Raw genomic sequence first — 23019 nt, 5'->3', positions numbered from 1 at the left:
TAAATTTGGTTAGTTCTTCTATACTCTTAATGATGTATGATGCTCTCCTGCTGAATTGCAATGTACAATTGCAATTCCTACAGCTTGTAGGAAAAACTAAGAGATGGGAAATAGCAAAATAAATCAATGGCAGGAAGGGGACAGGCAGATTAAGACCAAATAAACAAACACCCTAAACAACTTAAAAAGCCTACCAAAGAAAAAGTAAAACAGTGAGAACTAAGAGTGAATTAATTTTGACACAAATGCAACACTCTGTCAACTTACTGCCGACAAATAAAAGCATGGACAAGAGTTGACCTGACAAGAGACCTGGCTAGAAATAGATGCAATCAAATACTTCAATGCATTGCATATTCAAAGCTTCTTACAAATTTGGAGTTTGATAGCATTTATGTTTCAGAAATAGAAAAAAACCCCAATTTTTCTCCACAAAGTTTTACAACTTTCTGTGTCTGTACACAGAGGAGCACCTTTCAAAAGATATTGCTGGACACAAACTCCTGACAAATAGGGTATTTTGGAAGCTTAGGGCAACTTGAGAATTCAGCTGACAGTTTGCATCCTTTGTGTTTTAAAGGATGCTTGCAACTGCCTTAACTGTGAACTTCTGGGTTTGCTCAAAACCAAAAGAGAAGTAGACCAGAGACGGAAAAGTGGGCAAATACCCACTGGGAATGACAAGGCTGTAGCTAGGGGATGCAGAAATGGAAGAGCAATAGCTCAGCTCAAATTGAAACTGGCTATAGACATGTAAAAACTCCAAGAAATGATTGTTTAAGTACATAGAGAACAAGTGGAAACAGAAAGAAAATATTGGCACACTATTATATGGGAGAGGTGAATTAGTCACCAGCAATGCAGAAAAGGCAGTAGTTCTTAAAACTTCCTTCACATCTGTCTTTACCAACACTGTTGGGCCCCAGGCCTTGGGAGCAAAACTCCAGGTTGATGCAAACATAGACTGACCATCACTGATGGAAGAATTGCAACTGACCTGTTACAGGAGCTTGGCACTACAAATCAATGGGCCCTGACATTGCCCACCAGAGGGTGTGAGGAGTGCTGGCTGATGTTGTCGCAAGCCTCTTTATAATCCTCTTCATAATCTTAGAGAAATTGTGGAGATCAGGCGATATCCCAGAAAACTGGAAGAGAGATAGTGGCAACCCCACCTACAAGAAGGGCTTAAGGGAAGATCTACAGGCTCTTTAGCCTTATTTCAGTCTCTGGGAAAGTTATGGAATGAATCTCCTGGGGTCTGTCACAAGTGAGATGAAACATATGATTGGGAAAAGCCAGCACAGATTCACCATGAGCCAGCTGTGCTTAAGAAACCTGCAAAAGTAAATTTGATTCTTGTGACAAAGTAACCTGCTTGGTTGATTTGGGGAGGGGGGGCGACAAGTGGACATTCTCTACCTGGATTTCTCCAAGGCTTTTGATACAGTTTCCCATGGCCTCCTCCTAGAGAAAAGTGTAATGGTTTGGACAAGTGGTCTGTGTACTGGGTGGGAAACTGGCTGAGAGGTCGCACTCAGGGTGGTGGTAAATAGCTCCTTTTCAAACTGGCAACCTGCCACAACCTGTCTCCCAGGGATCCATACTGGGCCCAACTCTGTTTACAATCTTCCTAAGCGATCTGGACAACAGGATCAAGCTGATGATGAAGTTTGACAATGATACCAAATTGAGTAGGGAAGTGAACTCTTTGGAAGCAAAAGTCACACTGCAGGAGGAGCTGGACAGGCTGGGAGGGTGGGCCGACAAGATCCTTATGAATCAGTTCAACCAAAACAAGTGTAAGGTCTTGCACCTGGGAAAATATTCAGGAGCGCAGCACAGGCTCGGCCCTACCTGTCTGTGCAGCAGCTCTGTGGAAAGGGTCCTGGGAGTCCTGAGGATGACAAACTCAGTGTGAGTGGTGCTGCTGTGGCCCAGAGAGCCAGCAGGGCACTGGGCTGCATCAACAAGGGCATCTCCACAGGGACACAGAAGTCATTGTCCCACTCAGTGCTTGTCAGGCCACTATGCAAAAAGATGTGGACAGGCTGGAGAGCCATTGCTCTTATTGATAAGTAATTTTTATAATTATAATTTTTTAATATTAATACTTAATTATAAGTATGTTTATGTTTTTGAATGCTGAAGTTGAGAAATGCTGCTGTTAAGACAGGATGTGACTTCAGGCAAATATTGAAAGCTCTACAACAATTTATGAGAAAATTTGCAGCCATTAGCCTGTGTTTTGTAAAGCATCTGCATTACAGAGCTACTGCCTCTTTGGGGGCACCCATCCCAGATAAACCCTGGAGTGAGATGCTGTTCTAGGGTCCTGAGCACCAGGAGGTTTGACTGTAGTTGGTATTTGCAAATCTTCCCTTCAGAAGCTGAGGATGATCACAGAGGATTTTTATGCAGTATCTATTTCTAGCAAAGCATATTTAATGAGAAAAAGGATCTGCATATGAAAAATCTACATCTCCAACCTTCTTCCCTCACATTTGTCATCTCCTTTGAGTGTTTGAGAAGTTAGAGGTCCTCTGAGGATCCATGTGAGTGTAGGTATCAGACAGCTTCCAGAAAGCAGCTGCAGAGGGCAGCTCCTGTCTTGATGTTCTTTTGGGTTTTTTTGGGGTTTTTTTGGGTTTTTGTTTTTGTTTTTGGTTTTGGGTTTTTTTGGGTTTTTGTTGTTGTTGTTGTGTTTTTTTTGTTTTTTTTTTTGGTCTTTTCGTCTTTTCCTCTTTTAATAATCTGTCTATTCTCATGCTTAGCAATGCAGTTGTGCAACTTTGAGCTACCAACAACATAGAATTTTTGGAGGAAACAACACTGGCAGTGCTCCTTCACCTCAGGACATGCACGTGTGGTAATGGCTGAACTGAGTGAACTTCCTGTGGTCTTTCTGACACCCTTACCATTAACTAAACCCTCCTATACATAAAGTGGATAGCCTGTAAAAAGTGTCATATGTAATAATCTCCCATAACCACTTGATAATTTCTACATACATTCCTTCAGAAGGGAAAAGGCAGTGGATGATGTCCATTGCTTCCCCCCAGCAAATCTAGACATCTTGCAAACAAAGTGGCATGCTCACGCTGCTCAAATACAAATCCCGTTCTAGAAATGTTTTTATGGATCTTGGAGCCCTACTGTCCTCAGCAACAATACAGGTTCACTAAAGAAAAATCACCCTTCTCTATGCTTTCATCTCTATTTAGCATTAGCTTGTTAATGGGAAAAAAACGTATAATTTGATCATATCTTATATATTACAGCTCTACTAAAACCTTTTTGTACTGGCTTTGGCTGGAATAGAGTTCATTTTTTTCAGAGTGGTTGCTATGAGGCTGTGCTTTGATTTGTGCTTGAAATAGCGTGGATAATTCAGAGATGTTTTTCATACTGCTGAGGAGTACTCACGCAGAGTCAAGGCCTTTTCTGCTTCTCACCCCATCTCACCATTGATGGGACTGGGATCGCTGGGTGGGGACACAGCTGGCACAGCTGATCCCAACTGACCCAAAGGATATCCCACAACATATGGTGTCATGCTCAATATACAGAGTTGGGGGAAGAAGGAGAAAAGGGGGGACATTTGGAGTGATGGAGTTTGTTTTCCCAAGAAACCATCACTTGAGCCCTGCTCTCCTGGGGATGGCTGAATACCTGACTGCACATGGGAAGCAGGGAATTAAAATTCCTTGTTTTGCTTTGCTTGTGAGTGTGGCTTTTTCTTTCACTATTAATCTCCAACCACAATTTTTCTCACTTTCACACTTCAGATTCTCTCCCCCATGCTGCTGGAAAGGAGGAAGCAACTCTGTGGGGCTGAGTTTCTGACTGGGGTTAAATCACCACTTTTCCTTAGTAAAGGGAATTTAAAAGCTACATTAATGTGTTTGAAATGGGTGATCACTCATGTACATAAAAGTGAGCTGAAGATGGGAGCAAGAACACAGTTTTTGATCTGAAAAGGCATTTCTGCAGGTAATTTCCACAGAAGTAGGCACAAGCACATTCCCTCTCTGTGCTAAGGAACAGGGTTGCTAAATCCAAGTTTGGATTAATTTTGAGAAAGTCCCCACTGATCACAGCACTAGAAATTATGCCATCCATAAAAATCTTCTTAAATCAAATGTGGGGATGTAAGGGTCTGTTCAAGAACTAAACTGCAAAGCTATAGTATAATAAGGAATTTACATTTCATTATAACCTATTTAATTTATCTATCTACTGATTCCATGCTTACATGCCTTCCAATTCATTTTCGTACTGCTGATAGGTCACCTAATTTCACACTGGCCTCTCTTCCTAGTAGAGGCTTCTTCTTGAAGCATAGCACACAACCCTATGCTTCAAATCCCTCTTGATAACTCTGTTTCCATTCTTTCCTGATGCAAACTCCTTGACAAAATAAAACAATTCGCAGACATTTCTGCAAACAGACAAATGTTTAAAACCAGAAACTTATTTTGGAACCTTTGATCATAGGGTAGGATTCAAAATTCACTGAATTTTATCACCTTTTTCACTGGCTACTTAATTCTGCTTCTTAAGTGTGAATGTAGGAATATGCATACATTTAAATTTCAGACTACATACCAGTTGGAGAGGGTCTTTATTGATTTACCAGCCCTTGTGGATCATCTCCAGTGTCCACTGATACCAGTGCAATGATATCATGTGTATAATGTCAACAGCAGCTCTAAGAAATCTTTAACTGAAAAACATTTTTCCTAATATATATTTGATAAATTCAACAACTGGCATCATTTTCACAAGCCAGTCTGCTGTTCATTTCCAGAGTATTACAGTTGTTTTAATAACAGCATATGAACAGCTATCTACAAATGGCAAAATATAAAAATCTTGGAGAAGACATAAAGGACAACTACACATGCAATGAATGTATATATATATATGCTTAGAGAAGTCTGCCAATAGAAAAATATTTCCACCGAGGAGGAAAAAAATCCTAATAGGACTACAGCAAGGTGTACTGGCAAAAATAAAGACATTAAGTCCTCCTTCCTGAGGAGCTTTTACTGTCTCAGTTGAAGGCCACAGCCCTACTTTTCTCCCATGCATGCTGAAACCAGCTCTACTTGCAAAAGAATGTCCATAAATCTGGTCTCACTGTGTAACTGGCATAGCATTGCTTCCCTTCAGAAGGTGAGAATTTGAGATTTACAGCCATGGCTGTATAGCAAAATGCTATTAGCGATAGAAGATGAGACCACTGTCTGTTAGAATGGATACACCTGAAGTGAGGGAATATTTCATCCTTATGCAAGAAAATGGAGAGTCTACGATTTAGGTGGGATTGAGTCCAGATTATGACACCTGGGTTTAAACATCTGCATGTTTTGCTATGTGTCAAAGCTGCCATGGAGCTCTGGGGCCTGTTTCTTTAACAAGATGAGCACCCCTGTAGATCCCCTGCCAGGCACATTCAGCTCTCAGCTGTCATCATCAAAGAATGGAGTGCATCACAAGCCTTCTGTCATTCTGGCCAAGCCAGTACAGCTATACTGCATACCCTAAGAACACTTCAAATGGCATGAAGTACCTGTTTGTAGGCAGGGAAAAACACTCCCTTTTGATACAGTCAGTGACATTTATGGTACAACTGATTAAAGGCTGGTGTCCACTGAGGTGGACAACTCTCCAGGATCCATTGATCCTGGAAGTGGAGTAAATGCATCCTACATATTGTACAAGCAGATTCTTAAGGTAGGTGAACTGTTCTGATGTTCAATCCTACATTCAGATTTTGATTCAGTTGTCCATATACGGGCATGAAATGCTATTTGAGAAGATACATCTCTAAGGCTGATAAATATTACACTGGACCTACCTTTCTGAGCAGCAGCTGGAGGCCATATAAGTAACCCAAAGGCATCTAAAATGGCTCCATATGCTTTTCTATGTGTGAGCAAACAAACCAACCACTTTTAGCAGCCTTAAGAATTCTACAAGAATTAATAATATTTTAAAAATAATATGGCTTGTTATTAATATTACCACTGCTTATGAAAGATTCAAGAAGCTGTTCAATTTGCTCACAACTTAGAATATTGGCCCTTTGTTACATCAAGACAATGAAGTAAGATCAATCTACTTCATCAGTCTTTTTAAGCAACCCTTCATCTTGTGTACTCTCCTCTAACAACAGATCTTTTTGCCTAAAAACTGATCTTAAAAGGTAAGCCATTTACAGGTCTCTGTTTCTACTTAAGATAGTGGGTACTAAAAAACACACATGGTTGCTTTATAGCTAAATGTCATATTTAGGTTACTCAATTAGTTGTTTTTTGGTTTTTTTTTCATTAAAGCATTCCTTAAAAAAAAAATCTCTGGCCACAATTTTCCCTTTAAATCATTCAACTTAATATCAGTACATTTCTTTTAGAAGTTAGTTATTCTTGTTGCAAGAATTTTCTCCTTGAAACCATAATTACTACGTGAATACTCCTTGCAAGCAATTTCCCAGTAATTATATTGTACCTTTTAACTAAAGGTAAAATCATTTCAAGATTTTAATGACAGATCTCTCTGAGTTAAATAAATGTTACACCATAATGAATAAAGTCAAACTGAAGTACAAACACTAACACTGGTATTTTACTGAAATTCAGAAACTTAAACCCACATGTGGTATCTGCATAAATGGTCAGTTTTGCATCTCCTGCTTCCTAAAGCCTCTGGGAGCTGCAGTCTGTGTAATACATTTGGCTACTCAGGTAACACGTCGGTCAAGGACCAGATTCCCTTCATGGTAGGCACCATAAAAGACTGAGTAGAAAAACAACTCTGAGCCTAAACAATAAATAGGAACTACGTGCACAAAGTCTGGAGATGTTGAAGTAAGGATAAGGTTTCTGAGTGAAGCTGTAAAGGATTGTCAAAGAAAGAATCAAAGGAAATAGTTACAGGCAAGAGAAGGAAGAAGTACACTTTTCACCTCTGTATCTGAACTGACTACAAAACAAGATCAAATTGGTTTAGCTGACTGAAGGGTACAGAAGTTCAACTGAGGTCTGCCTGGAGAGGGTGGCAAATTAGGGACATCAACTTGACATATTTGGAGTAATAGAGTTCTATATTAGTGATTATATAATAAGAAATTTGCTCTGACATTAAGTCATTTTTAGGCCTAGATTCCCCACCAGAGCTCAAAAAATATCCTTGTTTCTTCATAATCTAATATCTAAAATGGCAGCAGGTTTTATCCCTAACAGACTGGCCACTTCCTCCACCTTTTACAAGCTATGAAAAATGTTATCGTTGAAGCTCTCATATTTTTGCCAAGTTTATGAAAAATCAAGCTTTGTATTTCTTTTGTCAAATATTTACATTCCATTAGTTTGAAATAATGTTCTGTATTCTACATATATTGTTTTTAACAAACATGTTCATTACCAAATGAATAAAAGTACTTTGATTTATGGACCTCTTTCCTAATATTCTTCAGTTCCATGCTCCAATGTTTGAGAATCAAGAATTTGTTTGACATCTCTGAAAATAAGGTGGACTCAGATATGTCTTACAATGTCTGCCCCAAGGTAATTTTATTTAAACAAAATTACCCCAAGTCCACAAATATGCAATAAAGCAATAAGAACTTACTCTCATGCATGATTTTTCCCCTAAAATTTTCTATATATTGTGGATTCAAGTGCAGGTCTGTATCTGCATACAAAAACTTGCATGTCTGGGTTTCCAGTTACTGACAAATACACATAAGCAGATTATTTTTTGATGTAATAATGAAATTCAAAAGGAACAGAAAAATGCCACAAGAAAAAGCTGTATTTTAAATCTGATTTAAATAATAAACATAAGAGAAAAACATAAGTCATAGTTACTCACCTACGATGGGTAAGAAAACTACCACTGACATGTCCTGAGCCATCACATCCTGGTGTTGGACATGACATTCCTTCCGTCTTCACTGACTTCCAAGAGAACTGTGAGCCATTTAGGTACCCATCCTTTTGCCTTTTGGCAGCAAGAGGACACCCTGATGCACTGCGATGGGACGCGTATTTTCCAGTTATGTGACCCTGGCCATCACAGCCAGGAACTGGACATCTGTATAGCAGATAAATGAGATAAACTTTATTGTCTTGCCATTATATAGCTGGTAGCCTCTACAACCAAGTCAAAATAAACCGGACACAAAAAGGAAAGAATAATCCTACACTGTGGTTGCAAAAGTAGTTAAGATACCCTGTAGTGGGTAAAATTACAAGCAGAATTTTAAAATTTGAAGAAAAAAAAAGTTCTCTGATAAATTCTAAGGAGGGTAGCCAGTAGATGCAGTCACAGCTGCTGACGTTATGCAATTTTAAGAAAAGACTGAGACATGCATTTGAATTGCAGGTGTTTATCACAGTAAATATCACAGGGGAATTGAAATATATGCTACTGAGCTCTGACCAGCAGAAAAATTGTCCATAAAACCCTTATAAGCATAAAATACTACTTATTATAATCCTTGGTACATTTTATTTACAGGTATGGAACCCAAAGAAGACTTATCTGAAGTCATGAAAGTGTCATGTATACACAGTTATGACATGATCAGAGCACCTAATTAGAAATGCTGAGCTCCTTTAACCACTCTTTGAATAGGGGTGATGATATGAAACTGTGTGCTACAGCCCAGAGACCAATGAAGGCAGTTCTGTATTCATCTGATGGTTTTCCTTCTCCCCATACATTTGCTCTATATACTGCTCTGTATACTCTGTATACTAAAAACCAAATAATCAAGGTTAGAAGGAAAAGGTTAGAATCTTCAAAGTGAGACATTTAAAGAAAATTATGGGGTTTTTTGTTTTTTTTCAATGTGTTGCTACATAACACACATCTAAACTAAAGGCCAATTACTTCACTGCTTGTGAACTAAAATATTCCTGCAACTCTCCACTGAGGATCTGGTCCTGAATGGTCATGGTCCAAGCAGTCACTAAATCCACCAAATTCAGTGGTCACTGATAATCAGAGTGCCCTTGCAAGAAGAAACCAAAGACCTACAGGTATGCATTTGTTTCTTTTGCAAACTGCATGAACAATCAGATTGGTTGCAGCAGACTCATATAAAAATTCAATCCTCTATTCCCATAACTACCTTTATTTAGCATGTATGGTTCACCTGTAGTATGCAAACAGATTATTAATTTTCAGATTATTCTTCTGAAAATGAAGAATTCAAAACTATTTCTAAATTACAGATGATTGTATCCTTGGCTAATGCTGTATCCTGTACTGAAACAATCAGCACAGAAACTAGATTTGCTCATAGAAATCAATGTGGTCATCTGCCCTTGGATAACTATCACACAATAACATTTGCACCTTAAAAAACACTGAAGATATGTAAGACCTATAAAACATACAAAGGCCCTTTGACAATATTTGTTCTCACCTAATTGGCTCTTGGTCTTCTTTGTCTTCCTTACTTTGTGCTATCCTGATTCCACTTTTCTTTGCTCGTGGACAGCCTGAAAGACTGTGTGAAACAAACATTTTAGAATGCAGTTTCTCATTCTTGGGTATACTTTACAGGAATACGCTCTCTATCTGAGAAACTGGCAAAATAGGCAATCCTGTTAGCAAAATAGGCAGTCCAGTTTCCACAGTCAATGCTCAGGTGTTAAATAAGGAGAGTTGCAGCAGCCACATGAAGGGGGATCTGTGTGTGTGGGTCTGTTATGCAGGACAGGACTGCCTGTGCTGTGCACACCACACACACAGGAACTCCCCCAGGAGTCAGGGAAGGCAGCTCTTAAACCCTCTGCCTAATAATTCCTTCAGCTGACTCAGCAGCAGCAGCAGTGGCATCTGCAATAGGAATAGAAGCCAGTGTTTCAAGGCTGAGAGACATTATGTCCCCTATGTCTGAGAGGGATGGAAGAATAGAAAAACCAGCAATATCTCTTCATTGGACTAAAGATTTCTCTCAGGAGCACATTAGTAACATTATCAAACCTTCACAAACATCACGTAACAATTCTATAGCATCATTGAGTAAAAACATGACAGTGCTCAGAGCTTTCAATGCCTTCCAGAGAAGGGGTTCAAGTGTTCAGAATTCATACAGACAAAAAGACTTGGTAGAGACAAAATTATATGTTACATTTAACTAAAGACTGAGAATGTTGTTTTCAATTACACAAGCTCATCTTCCCTTTGTATATGAAGAAATCATTATAGAAACCACTTAGTAGACTTTACAATGACCTTAACAGATTTTTAAAGATTTTTTACGTTGCTGATATCTGAGGATACAAGGATGTCTATCAAAACAATCATGCTTGGTCCTCTATTTAAAAGTTATTTCCATCTTAACTATCCACATGAAAAAAGAACTCCACCAGTAGAACACCTACAAGTGTTGACATGAGAGAGAAGCGTCACCAAAGAAAAAAATCCCTAGAGAAATAAACAAAATAGAAGATTAAATTTTTGCTTTCAGCATGAGGAAGGTACTTGAGTGTTGTGTAGTAGGTCCTGTCTTTGCAAAGAAGAGAAAGAAAAAGTGGTAACAAAATTTTCAGTTATTTTGTCTTGTCAAAACCAGTGAGGACTGAGGGGAAGAAGCACAAAAAAGGTGATGCAATCACAGACAGAATTCTGTGTTAGAAAATGAAGAATAGACAAAACCAGAGTTTACATGCTGCAAAGTCAGAAATAAGTCAATTAAAGAAAGGTAGGAACGCTGGCACAGGATATTGGACATAGAATATTATCTAGAAACTTTTAGCGACATGTCATGGCCACATCTATAGTGTTAAATAGAAGGGACCTAGAACTATTGCTTTGACCCAAGATCAGAAAGTTCACATTTGTACAGCTAAGCTCTCTATCTCTGTAAAGCAGGACAGCTACACCCATATTGTTTGTAAAGAATGATCTGGAATCACATAGACTCCCAAATCATATCTTAGAATTGCCTGTGAGACCTTTAGTGGCCCAGGGTCAGTGCCATACCAGGGGTCATGTCAGCATTAATGGAATTGGCATCTGCACTCTGATATGTGGACCTGTGCTCCCATCCCATTTCATTTTCCATTTTAAATGTAACTGACCATTTTCCTTTTCAAAGCAAACTGCTGTTTATTCCAGCTTGCATAGTGGACACCAAAGTACCACAGTTCTTTGTGTACAAACTAAATCTGAGAAAGCCTGTGCCAATTAACAACAGTTTTCTTCAAAAATAATAATGTTGTCTGTAAGAAAGAAGTAGAAGGAAGAGAGTGTGGGGGATTCAGAATAAGGGAAAGCTCGCTCTGGGGCAAGGGAACTGTTCAGGAACAAGCTGGTTCATTGCCTGACACACAACCTGGTCTGCAGAAAGTGAAGGGGAGTGGATGGCAGTTAAAGATACCCCTCCTTTATCTCTGAGAGTAGCTGTACTCACTGGGTGAGAATAATCAGAATTTGCATCTGAAAACTAAACAGTTAATAGGAATTCCTCAGAAAGCAGTACTGTTTTTAGTAAGTGTACACATGGGTATGCTTGTAGATGATATTTTCATAACAAAATCTGAACAAAGAATTTCTGCCTTGACTAATGATTTAAAGCTTTCTACATATTAAATCAATTTAATTATCACCTACTCACTGGTATTTTGGTGCATCATCTCTCTCTAAAAGAACTTTCTATTCTATTTCTATTTATTAGAAAATTCTAAGACCTTTCAGGTCCTCTAAACAGATATTTCCAACAGACAGTTTCTGAGGCTGTGATTATTTCACTTGTCCTCTGACAGTGGATCCATTGAGAAAACATATGTCAAGCCTTTGCTTTAATTTTTTAATGCTGTAAAAACCAAAGCTATTACAAGATAAGAATATTACTTCATTTTTCTATGTCTTTAATGCCTTATATATGAAGACAAAAGACAAATAGAGAAATTCAATAGCAGTGGATGGTGCTATAACTTCTTGCATAAATTGAAGGGCTGTGCAGAACTGCAGAGTTATGGCAGAGTTAAATCTGCCTCACATGTGCTGGCTGTTGAGCAGCCATTTTAATGCTCAGTGAAAACCTCAGCAGCCATTTAGGAGAGAAGTCTGTCATTCCTTTCCTTCTGAAACTGAGAGGGTTGTAACTGAGGGTGTCAAATACAAGCAAAAATGCTAACTCAGATGCAGGCAGAGCTAAATGCTAATTTTCAGTCTGGGAATTAGAAAGCCCAACTGACAATGTGCTGTGGGGTCTTCCATGCTTAACAGCTCCAGATTTAGGCTACTGGTTTGCTGCCCTTTGAAAGCATCCATATTGCCAGCCTTCCCACCTCAGAAATGGCCTTGACAGATACCATGATCTGAACAGCGTAAGGTTGGCTCTGTGTAAATGTGACAGGTCTTCTGAGGACATCTGTGGATTTAAGCAAAGAAAATGTTACTTCACTGACTACATGTCAGTGCTTCTGTGCCTGCAGGCAGCCAAAGACATGGGGTTGCCAGAGGCCTTTTTGGAAGAGAAATTAAGGAGTTACGTGGCCAATATAGACATGATGGCATTTCAAAAGGCTGCATGTGTTACATCCCAATGGACTGAGCAAATTCCAGATACGTTTGTTTTGTAGAACAACTTTTTATATCTTTTTAAGTACTTGATTATGCTATACAATCATATGAAAACTTGGTCCAGAAGTCATCTGCAAAAATACAAGAATATAAGAATCTTCAGACAAAAGCAGGTAACACCATTCAGCTCATGGTCTAGTCCTTTAGTGGCCAGGAGACAATGTACAAAGACAAGGTTTAAAAAATGAATCAACATTCAGTGATTCTCCCCAACCAACCTTGCCAGCTTTTAGGTTCCTTGTTAGTAACATTTTTCTTTTGCATCTTCACCTGCTTCTGGTTAAATAGATGATCAAACACATAAATAGCTTCCCTGAAGTTGGGGTAGAGTTATAACAGGCATAATGCTGGTAGAATGGTAGCTAATAAATTTATGTATAGTTAAATGTAGTTCTAAATTTGACCTTAAATTCCTCTGAAAGCATGACTGAATCTGCATCATGTAAGTGCTTTTAAAAATACTTATATCTTCTCCTTTATAATGTTATTTTTACATTTGATGTTTAACACTGCATTACAGAAATTGATATTGTGATCTTTCATTTTCAAATCATGTAAAATACAGCATGCTCCCAATCTCTTATTTTTTAAAATCTTTTGACTTTGAACTCTTTGCTGCTTTTAGTGGGAAAACATTTAAACTGGGAACTTGTGTATTGACTAGTTATAGCCAATTGTAAAACTACAGGGACTTGGTGAAGAAAGCAAATATCCAGACTCAACAGTACTAATCTGTGTGGGAGTAAAGAGTGTTTACTAGCACAAGAGAGGTAGACTACACTATTATTCACTATTATTCTTTGATTAAACAGTGGATAGATGTTTACAAAATATGGCACAGCTCTCCTCTACTGATTTAGTTCTCAAATAACCACAGGGGAATTGCTAGTTGCACTGCATTTATACCATTACCTCTACAGTGTTATTAGGATCAATATCCTAATTAGTGAATGAGAAGCATTCTTTGACCCTTGGTGAAGTTATAGTTAAGGCAGCTTTCATCCATAAATTTCTTTTTCCATTCTTCTGGCTTCATATAGTGCAAAATGTTGCAATTTAAGAACAAGCCAAACTTTTTTCTGGAAAAACAGAAACTGGTCCTAACAGGACTGGTGCATATTAGATGAAAAAGGTACTTTTTCCCTCTGATAAAAGCTGATAAGGCTTCATCTGGGAGAGGCAGTAAAGAACAGGATCCAATTTTGCATTTCAAGGAATATGGAGTGAGTCTGGAAGAGACTTGACATGAACATTCAGGAAATACAATTAGTGGGAAAAAGATGCAGGAGTAGGATTTCAGTCCAAACTGTGGAGAGTTAAGTTGTTCTGAATGTAAAGCAACAGAAACAGGAATGTTGACTTGCTTCCTCAGGCTATTAGAGAAGGCAGAGAAACTGAATTTATTTTGTAGAAAGGTTTTGCTAGATATTAGCAAAAAATATTCCTGCGTATTTGGGTAGTGAGTTATCCTGAAGCTAAGAAATGTTATTCATTAGTGGCCAATATGAGTTAAACCAACGTATGTCTCGGCAGCACTCAATCCTACCTCAGTATTCAGAGAGTGAAGTTAGGTCAGTTGAGGCACCTTCTAGCCCTGGAGTTATTTGATTTAAATAACAAAACCTTGTCTTCACATACCTTCGATGAGAAGCATAATTTCCAGTTATATGCCCAGAGCCATCACACCCAGGAGTGGGACACCTAGAATAACAACGAAAGAGACAGCCAGCAGTTACTGACAGGAAAGATATAACTGCCCATTTAAAAATATTAATTGGCTTATCTTTGTTTCCTCAGGTGCCAGCCTTTGGGACCCCTACCCACTGCTAAACCTGAGCTTAATTCTACACCAGGGACAAACATACTTTTTCATTGATAAAATGTTTTTGTTTGCTACGCCTCAGTTGTCCACTCCAATGCTTCCTGGATATCTCAAGTACAGTCAGATAAGTGGAGATTTCCCAGCAATCCAACATCCCTACATCACCAGGAATGAGTAGGGTTGACAGCAAATGCACTCTCCCTGTGGTGTATGCTTAGGTAGTAGCTAACATTGCAGTGAGTAATTTTCTTTTCCACTGGAGCTATTGCTCTAATCCCACTGCACAGTGTCATGAGGTCACACCATGAAGAGACCCCTTCACCTCTCCATGAAGCAAAGGAAATGCCTCAGACAGAGGAGTAATGCTGGCCTCTTGCAGAGATGGTAACCCACCCAAACAGTGCCAAACACCAAGCTACAGCACCAGACAGAAATGGTACAGCCCTCAGTGGAATTTCTAATAGTTGAATGACATTAGAGCCATCAAAGAAAATGGATGGATTTTTCTACATAGCAAAGATGATTGTGATCATCACAGAAAAAGCTACAATATAATGCTAAGTAAAATCATTGGCTGGTATTTGAACTGCTGTACTAAATCACAGAAAAGACAACGAATTAATTTATATGTATTTTACTAAACAGACAAATGCTACATGAATTCCAAAATTCACTTTTCTTGAGCTGGAGTTTTGAATTTTAGCCATGCTATTTAAAGCTACATTGGGAGAAAGCATTCAAATTCAAAAAAGCTTGCTCATAAATTCAGATGTGGCATTCTAAAACATCAGATTTCCACAACACTGAATTTTTCCACTTTTTGAATCAGGAGTTCATGCAGACTTTGGCTTCCACCCTTTAGTTAACATGTGCCTTCCTCAAAGTTGGTCCATACTGGTAAGCTTTTGTTTCTCAAGTTTCTACAGACACTTGAACATTTTTTAAAATCAATAATTAGGCAACACAGAGGTCAGTGCTATTGAATTGTCATGTTCCATTTGCTGAATTTCAGCTGCTTTAAGCTAGTAAGCATTACCTACTTCTGAGGAGCTCAGCAGGACCAAATTTCAAACATGATTATTGCTACCTTGAAAGACATAAATTAAACTGGAATGTATTCAATGACATTCCCATATAATCTTCATCTGGACCAGTTCAGTTATTCTAGAGAAAACATCAAAATATGGTAGCAGTTCTCAGATGTGAGCTGGCAAAACTTACGGGGTTCCCTACAACACTGAAGTTTCTCTTCTCCATCCCAAACAGGCTGTGCATTTTGGACAAGAAATCTAAACAACATGCTTTGTGACAATTCTCCTTCTCTCTTGCTTTGGCTTTGCACAGGACCAAATATGGTCCTGTGGTCTTGCATGAAAGGTGTATTAACATGGCTCTTAAAGACCAACACACAGGTTGGCATCACACATCAATCCTTCTGCTTATAGAAAGATAAAGTCCACAATTTCTGCATAGATCCTTCTGATTTTAATTAGGTAAAACTACAATCCTTGATAAAGAAGTCATAATTCAGTCTGTTTGCCTCTTACCCCACAGTCTTTGTTGTGGCTGCACATGGCTGGAATAAATTTTGGTTATCTCTTTAAAAATAAGTGGTCAGGGCATCTAATATGAAGGGTCCTATAGTTTAAATACTCTATATCTATCTATCTATGTTCTCATTATTTATTTTTAAACAAATGTTTTGAGATGTACAGAGAGTCAACTCTTGCTTCATGTGTTTTGGTTTTTTTTTTCATGCTTGGTAGCTTCAGTGGTCTCCAATGGCTATTTCCATCAAGACTAGCTGCATCACTGAAGCCTGACTAAAGCATCTAAGATGCTGAATCATAAGATATGGGGATAAGAATTAATTGAAGGAATTGACTACATTTTGGCTCTACATGTTCATGGCATTTAAATCAATAAAGGAGAACCCAGAGCCATGGGGCTATTCCTCTGCAGTCTGGGGTACTACAAGGATTTCTTCTTTATGAGCCCATGAGTCGAAGCCACCATTTTCCTCTCCAGACTTTCTATCCTTTTGAGGATAAGCTATTAGCAAAAGTGAATAATGTTTTTTTCTCATCTTTTCCAAGACTTTTTGTTACAGGCAACATGATTAATAGTGTCTTAACAGCAAGGGTTTATAAGAAGCACCAGTATATCCCATCCATCAGTCTTAAAATAAGACCATTGCACCTCAACCATTTGGACAGTCTCACACAATTTAAAAGCTAGTTTATTTCTGTGTCATTAAAAAAAATAAACAAGAGAAGCTAAAGAAGAAATCATCCTGCTGTAAATTGAATTGCATATCTTCAGAAATGGCTTTGCACAGTTCATATCAGTTTAAAAATGTACTTTTGATTAAACCAGATGAGATCTTTACATTGGCAAGGATTTCAGAACAAGCTTTCAAATTTTGATTTTGACACTATAATATTTGTTTTCAAATCTTATAAGTTTATATTTACCTTCATGTAACAGATGAAATGAGAGTTTTAGTGCAGTTGGTAAGAACACTTTAAAACTCTGGAACATTTATACTTCTGTTTCCATTCTGTGGCAAATGCTCTTAACAGAGTGACACATTGGATGCAGACATGCAGCAGTCTGTTACAACTATGAAGCCATTGCAATATTGCTATCCTAAACAGATTAGATAAGGAGGCAACCCCAAGTTCTTGTGCTATTGGAATTGGGAGTCTGTATTTTCCAAATGTCTCAGCATATGCAGGACTTGCATATACCTTACTACTTTGCTATCATTTACCACCTATACATTTATAACTTAATCATATGTACAAACAGCAATGCCAGAAAAATGTATGCACTGCTTGTAAGAGGCAGCTGAAGTGAAACTTTTTGAAAATGACTATTAGAGTATGTGCTGCAGTTTCCCTTGCTTACTTAAAGTAAATCTGATTTGGCAGGATCAGAAATTCATTTGTAGAATTTCCATAATAGCTTATTGTAGCACAGGAAATACTTTAGTACTGTAATGAGGGAGGTGACAAAAGGAACTGACTCTGTGAAGAGGGACGTTCAGGACATAGAATACTTGCACTTGACTACAAATTCAGGGCATCTAGTAAAAGAAAGGGCTTGTCAGAGAGGGGGAATGCAGTAAGCAGTGCCTTGATGTCTCATTCATTTCACAGATCATTCCATAGAAGCATTTTTGGGAAAATAAGCAGAAGCAGGAAGTAGGGCAGGCAGCAGAACAGCAACAGCTGTGGCAGCTGGATTCAGTACTGGGCTTAGATTCAATAGCAGGAGAAAAAAGGGTGAGAGGTAAATTGAGAAGAATATGCTTAAGCCCTGCTACTGATTCTTCACTGTGGAAAGATTGAAGGTGTGCAGCAATTAAAACAAACTTCTGGCAGCTTGAAGAACTCAGGGAGGTTGCTTGCTGGGACTGGGGAGGGAATGGATGCAATGTCCAAATGAGCTCTGGGAGGGTTTTTCCAAATGCCAGTGGTTAAAAGTCTTGTTGAAACCTCAGCTCACAAGACGCCTCAGCTCTCACCAGCATAGGGCACTACAAATAAGAACCATAATTAAAGCTATATTTGTAGACTTTTATCTAGGTCTACAGGCAAAAGAACTGGGATTAATAGAAAATAATATCTTTCCCATAGTTTTATTTTGACCATGCTGTTAATCTCTCTATTAGAGGTGTGATTTTTCTATTGAAGATTCAGAAAGTTTAGAAAAATATAATTGTTTCCTGTGGATTTTTTTTTCATAGCAGAAGGTAGAATTTTTTTATTGTCTGGTGGTTTCCATCTATTTGAGATTCAGTTTTGTTTCACTGAATCACCAGGAATGGAATTCATAGGCTGGGAGGCTGGCAGACAGACACAATAATACTTGCATTTCTGGTTTTTGCCTGAAGATCTGAGAGTATTTTAAAAACATTATTAGATAAAATCTCACAATGCTCCTCTGGAAAAGGGAAGGATTTGGCAGAGGAAAGTTGGACAATAAAGAGTCTAAATTACTTTACACAGAAGTGGAAAATATACTAGAAGTATAGATTCTTATTCACTGCTCTGTTTGTAGCTAAAAAGCTGTATGTCTTCTGAAACTACATGTAGATTAATAACAAATTACTGTGGTTTGGTGTTTTTTATTTTTTTTTCTAGTGAGGTAGTCCCAAAACAAAAGGTTACGGAAGTAAAACTGAAAAGAAATTGTGTTTGCAGCTCCCTGTACTGAATATGGGAGAGAAGAGAAAAAAAGGAGAGGGCAAGAAAGGGAAGGGATGAAAAGAAGTTCTGTCAAATCAAAAACTGGATTTTCTGTGGAATATAGTAGGTTTATTGAGTTTGAGGTTTATTCATTCCTTTATGAATTTGAGGGCTTGTCAAAAACTACAGGTTTGCAGCTCTTGACAACAAGTCCTCTTTTTCAACTAGCTAAGAGGCCAAAAGAAAGAACAAACTTTTCTCCAGTTCCTTCCTATGCCAGTCACCACTAACCTGCAGGGAGCACTCCGGGGTGAGAAACAAGATCATGAGAAGAGCTGTGTGGTCTTCAGTGCAGACTTTTGGCCACAGGTGTGCCAGTAAGAGCCAGTGCTGTGGCTATTGTTATAAAAACACCTCTTTAGCAGGAACTGGACAGTTAGCAACAACTCATTTTGTCTTTACTCTTCTGAGTAGTCAGAGCAATGCCTCCAACCACTACTGTTCTAGTCAGCTCTGTGAAAGCAATCTGGATATGTAAATTGTAAAAATCTTATTTTCAGTCCCAGGTATTTTGGTAGATTGTCAAGTTCTAATTAAGTATGTGAAGTGGGAATGTTGCTGATTCTTTTCCTCATGATGACACAGAAAGTTGTTGTCTGTTCTAATTCCAGTAGGAACACAGATATTTTCCATTTTACTCCTGCTGTTTTTTATTTTCTGTTTTTTTTACCATAGCATTTGATTTTTGAATTCCAGTGATGATACTTCTTTTTTGCTGTCTAGACCAAAACCCTCTACCTACACAACCTATGAATTTGCAATGAAAAACAGTTTTGTTAGGATGGATTTATTTTCCCTTAATTTTCCTCAGAGAGGTGCTATATCTACACACTTCTTCACTCTATTTCACTCCTTCTCTTGTCTTTCCTGGTGCCTATCACCCTGTTTTCAATCTGCTATCCTCTTCTTTCAGTGAAGCAAGAATCTCTATTGGCTTTTGTTCCCTACTTTGCTTTTCATCCATATTCCTCTCCAGCACTTCTATGCTGCTTCTATCCCCTGATTTTCCAAATAATTTTCTTCTTGTCTCTTCTTGCCCCTTTAACATTTTCTCTCTCTCCCTTTTGCTTCTTTTTTTCTCTGTTCCCTTTGGATGATGCCTTCAATCTCTGTTCCTCCCTCATCCTTCTTCCCTTTATGATCGCTAATAACCTTGAAGTTGATGTTACTTTCTTCTTTTCTCCTTCCTCTTTGTTGTTTTTTTTCCCCCCATTATCTTTTCTTTCATCACCCTTGTTGTCCTCCCGCTCTTTTCTCCCAGCTGATTTTATCATTCTTGCCGTCTGCATTGCTTGTGGTCCTCTCACATTGCTGAAATGACTGGGTACACATTCTGCCCTTGTGTCAGAGGACAAAGTGCTGTGTGTGAAACCTTAATACAGAATTTATTTGCTGTCAAGACTCAATGAGTCATTTTAAGTATCTTGCCCTCTTTTATTTTTATTGAACTCCTTGTGAGCTTTATCACTTGCTTCAAAAGGAGCAGAACCAGGCTAACACTGGGCACTTCTGGAAATTGCATTCAGAGCTCATTTGAGTTCATTTGAATTGGTTCAAGAGGCAACATAAACTCTATGGGACAGTCATGCAGATAATGAATATTTCAGGAGATTTTACATCTCTGGTTTCATGTTCAAGGCCAAACTTATGTTCCAATCCTCACAAATGTACCTATAATGACTGTGCAAAGTCAGACCTCTATAAATATCAAAGTTTCATAAAGATGCATTGAAATTAAAAAAAAAAGTTAAAATTTGATTAATATGTTAATTATTTCCTTCTATTTGTTCTAGAAGGAGTATTTAAGCACAGAAATTTAGTTTTAGCAAAAGTGCTAAATATCACTTTTCCACATGTAAAATACTGCTAGCGTTTCTCACTTAACAGAATGCTACTGATGTGACAGGTCCCACTGGAGGTAACAGGGAAATTTAAATGCCAAACCCACAGCAGATATAAAGGAAGAGGATTTCAGGAAATGACAAGAGCCAGCAAAACCAAAAAATTGCGTGGAAGGGCAAATGGGTGTATTAAAAAAAAAAAATCATTTTTTCATCTTGTCAGGGTTTTTTTTTTTTGCACTGGATCCAATGCAGTTCCAGTGGGAGTGGGCAGGAGAGCAGGGAGATCCAGACAAGGATCCCTCCTGGTGGGGTATTCCTGAGCCCTCTCAGAAGACACTGGGAGAAGTACAGATTGGAGATTGGAAAGAAGTGTAGAATGGAAAGATTTGTTGTTGCCACTCTCACTGTACAGTGTTTCTATCCATGAAGGAACAATGCCAGGCCTATGGAGCTAGTCCAGACATGAGACTAAAATAATTTTGGCTCAGAGGCTTCATGGAGTAACTTCAGTCTCTTTTATCTCTGCAGCGAGATTACTCTGTCTTTTTCTCTTTGCCTCTAGAAATCCCCACCAACTGAATGGTTCTGAACTGGGGTGTGCTGACTGCATACTCCTCTCCTTTGGTACAATTTAATTAATTCCCTGATTTTCTGCATATATTATTTTTTTCTGTCCTTAGCTGATGCTGTTATCTGTATTGCACTTCTGCATTTTTTGAACTATGTGGGGGTGACAAAGAACATGATATGTTTTTTTAATTACACTGAAATACATTTTCCTATAAGAAGGCTAAAATGCATCATGCTGGCACATAAAATATTACTGTGCACTCCAATGCACAGATACACACAGTGAGTTTAAATTAATTATATTGCTTTAGAAAAAATATTCCTGTGCCTTCCATTACCACCTCTGCATGCTGCCTCTTTTGCTACCAGTTGGGACTTCCCAGCTTCCCAGCAGCAAGTGCCATGACATGCTGCCCGCTGTTCTCACATCTAGCATCAGCACATAGCCCCTTAACATGCCAGTTGCCAAAGGCAGGGTATGTGCCTAATGTGAAATAGCTTCTGTGCACTACCCAGGGGGTGCTCTGTGCTCAGAAGCTGCCAGGGGGAAGCTGTGAATCAGTTCTCCCCCTGGGCACCTTGCCCACGCTTTCTCTCCTGCCAGCATCGCCTGCCTTGGAGGCAGCACCGGGCAGCTGCAGATCCCCTCCCTGCAGCAGAGAGCACTTCCTGGCACCAGGCATGAATCAGTTCCAACATATGCAAATTCAAATGTTCATTTCCAACAGCTCAGCCTTTGGAAAAAAGCTTCATTAGTATGTGAAGGAATAACATAAAATGATGGAGGCACAGAGAAAAATGCAGGAGAAGACAGCCTTAAGAGATCATACCCTACAACTATGAACAAAGTCATGCAGATTCTCTTGTCTCCTACTAATGCTGCTGTAAGCTTGTGCTCAAAAAAAAAACCAAAACCCCCCAAAAAAACCAAACAAAAAAGACGCCAAAAAAAACCTAATCAAAACCCCACCTGGGTTTTTTTTCAGTAAATTTATGTGGACACATTTGTCTCTGAAGAAGAATGTCCTACTCCTGGTTGGTCTATTAATATGGGAACCACCAAGCCTCGCAAGAATATCTGCCACTCCATCACTGCACAGCAGGATTGCTCCAGGTTTGCAGAATAGCCAGTGGCATGATTTCTATAGCTCCCTGCATGTGACAATGGGTCCAAATGAAGCACTTGAAGGCAGTAACACAGGTATAACATTTGGTATTCTTCACTTTAAAAGGTGTCTTCAAAAGCTCATATAACCCACCTTAACTTTTCTGTTTATGATGAAATTCGGAGTTTTAGCTCAAAATTAAATTAAAATTAGGCTGAATGTTGAGAATTTGAAAATTCACTCTTTAAACTAGGTAATTTTTGCCTGGTAAGAAATATACATTATAGTCAGTAACCTGCTGGTTACCTTGAAAACCTTAAAATTATAAATAGAGTAATTATTTAATTTTCATCTCTATGCTGCTGCCTCTCCCATGCTCTGCTTTTTTGTGCTTTGTATATCTTGCCCTAGGTGAAGCAATTAACAAGGGGTCTGAAGCAATTAACAAGATGGGCACTGCAGTATGACCCTGAAGCTGTCACTTCCTGTGAGTTTCCTGGAGGTTTGGAATGGCTTCCAAATCTATGAATCTCGAATACTCAAAAAGGTCAGCATCACAGGAAGGGATGCTGAGACAAGCTATCAGATGAGGATTGCTACAAGCAGAGGAAAAAAAGATTATCAGATTTCATGTAGTCTGTGGCCTTAACAATCCACCGAAGCTGTTGGTAGGAGATTGGGCACAAGACAATGATAGCCCTTCCTTAGCTATTCTATTTATCTGTCTCTTGTTCAACTTGTGCATGCCCAAACAACAAAGAGAAGGATTCTACAAGATCACAGGAAAGGAGAGAGTTGGATCAAATGTATGGGGA

General features: G+C 38.6%; 1 protein-coding gene across 20 annotated transcripts in view; it reads right to left on the bottom strand.

Annotated features, from left to right (window-relative positions):
• Positions 1-23019, bottom strand: part of MYT1L (myelin transcription factor 1 like) — a 307215-nt gene that overhangs the window by 19448 nt on the left and 264748 nt on the right. For all 20 annotated transcript variants that reach the window (XM_038132858.1, XM_038132859.1, XM_038132860.1 and 17 more), the window contains 3 exons: positions 14248-14310; positions 9440-9523; positions 7879-8100 (listed from right to left, as the gene is read on the bottom strand). In XM_038132858.1, coding sequence (XP_037988786.1) covers positions 7879-8100; positions 9440-9523; positions 14248-14310 — 369 coding nt within the window. The remainder of the gene's footprint in view (positions 1-7878; positions 8101-9439; positions 9524-14247; positions 14311-23019) is intronic.

The sequence above is a fragment of the Motacilla alba genome, chromosome 3 (genome assembly GCF_015832195.1).
Source record: "Motacilla alba alba isolate MOTALB_02 chromosome 3, Motacilla_alba_V1.0_pri, whole genome shotgun sequence".
Lineage (NCBI taxonomy): Eukaryota > Metazoa > Chordata > Aves > Passeriformes > Motacillidae > Motacilla > Motacilla alba.
This window is presented reverse-complemented; position numbering and strand designations above follow the sequence as displayed.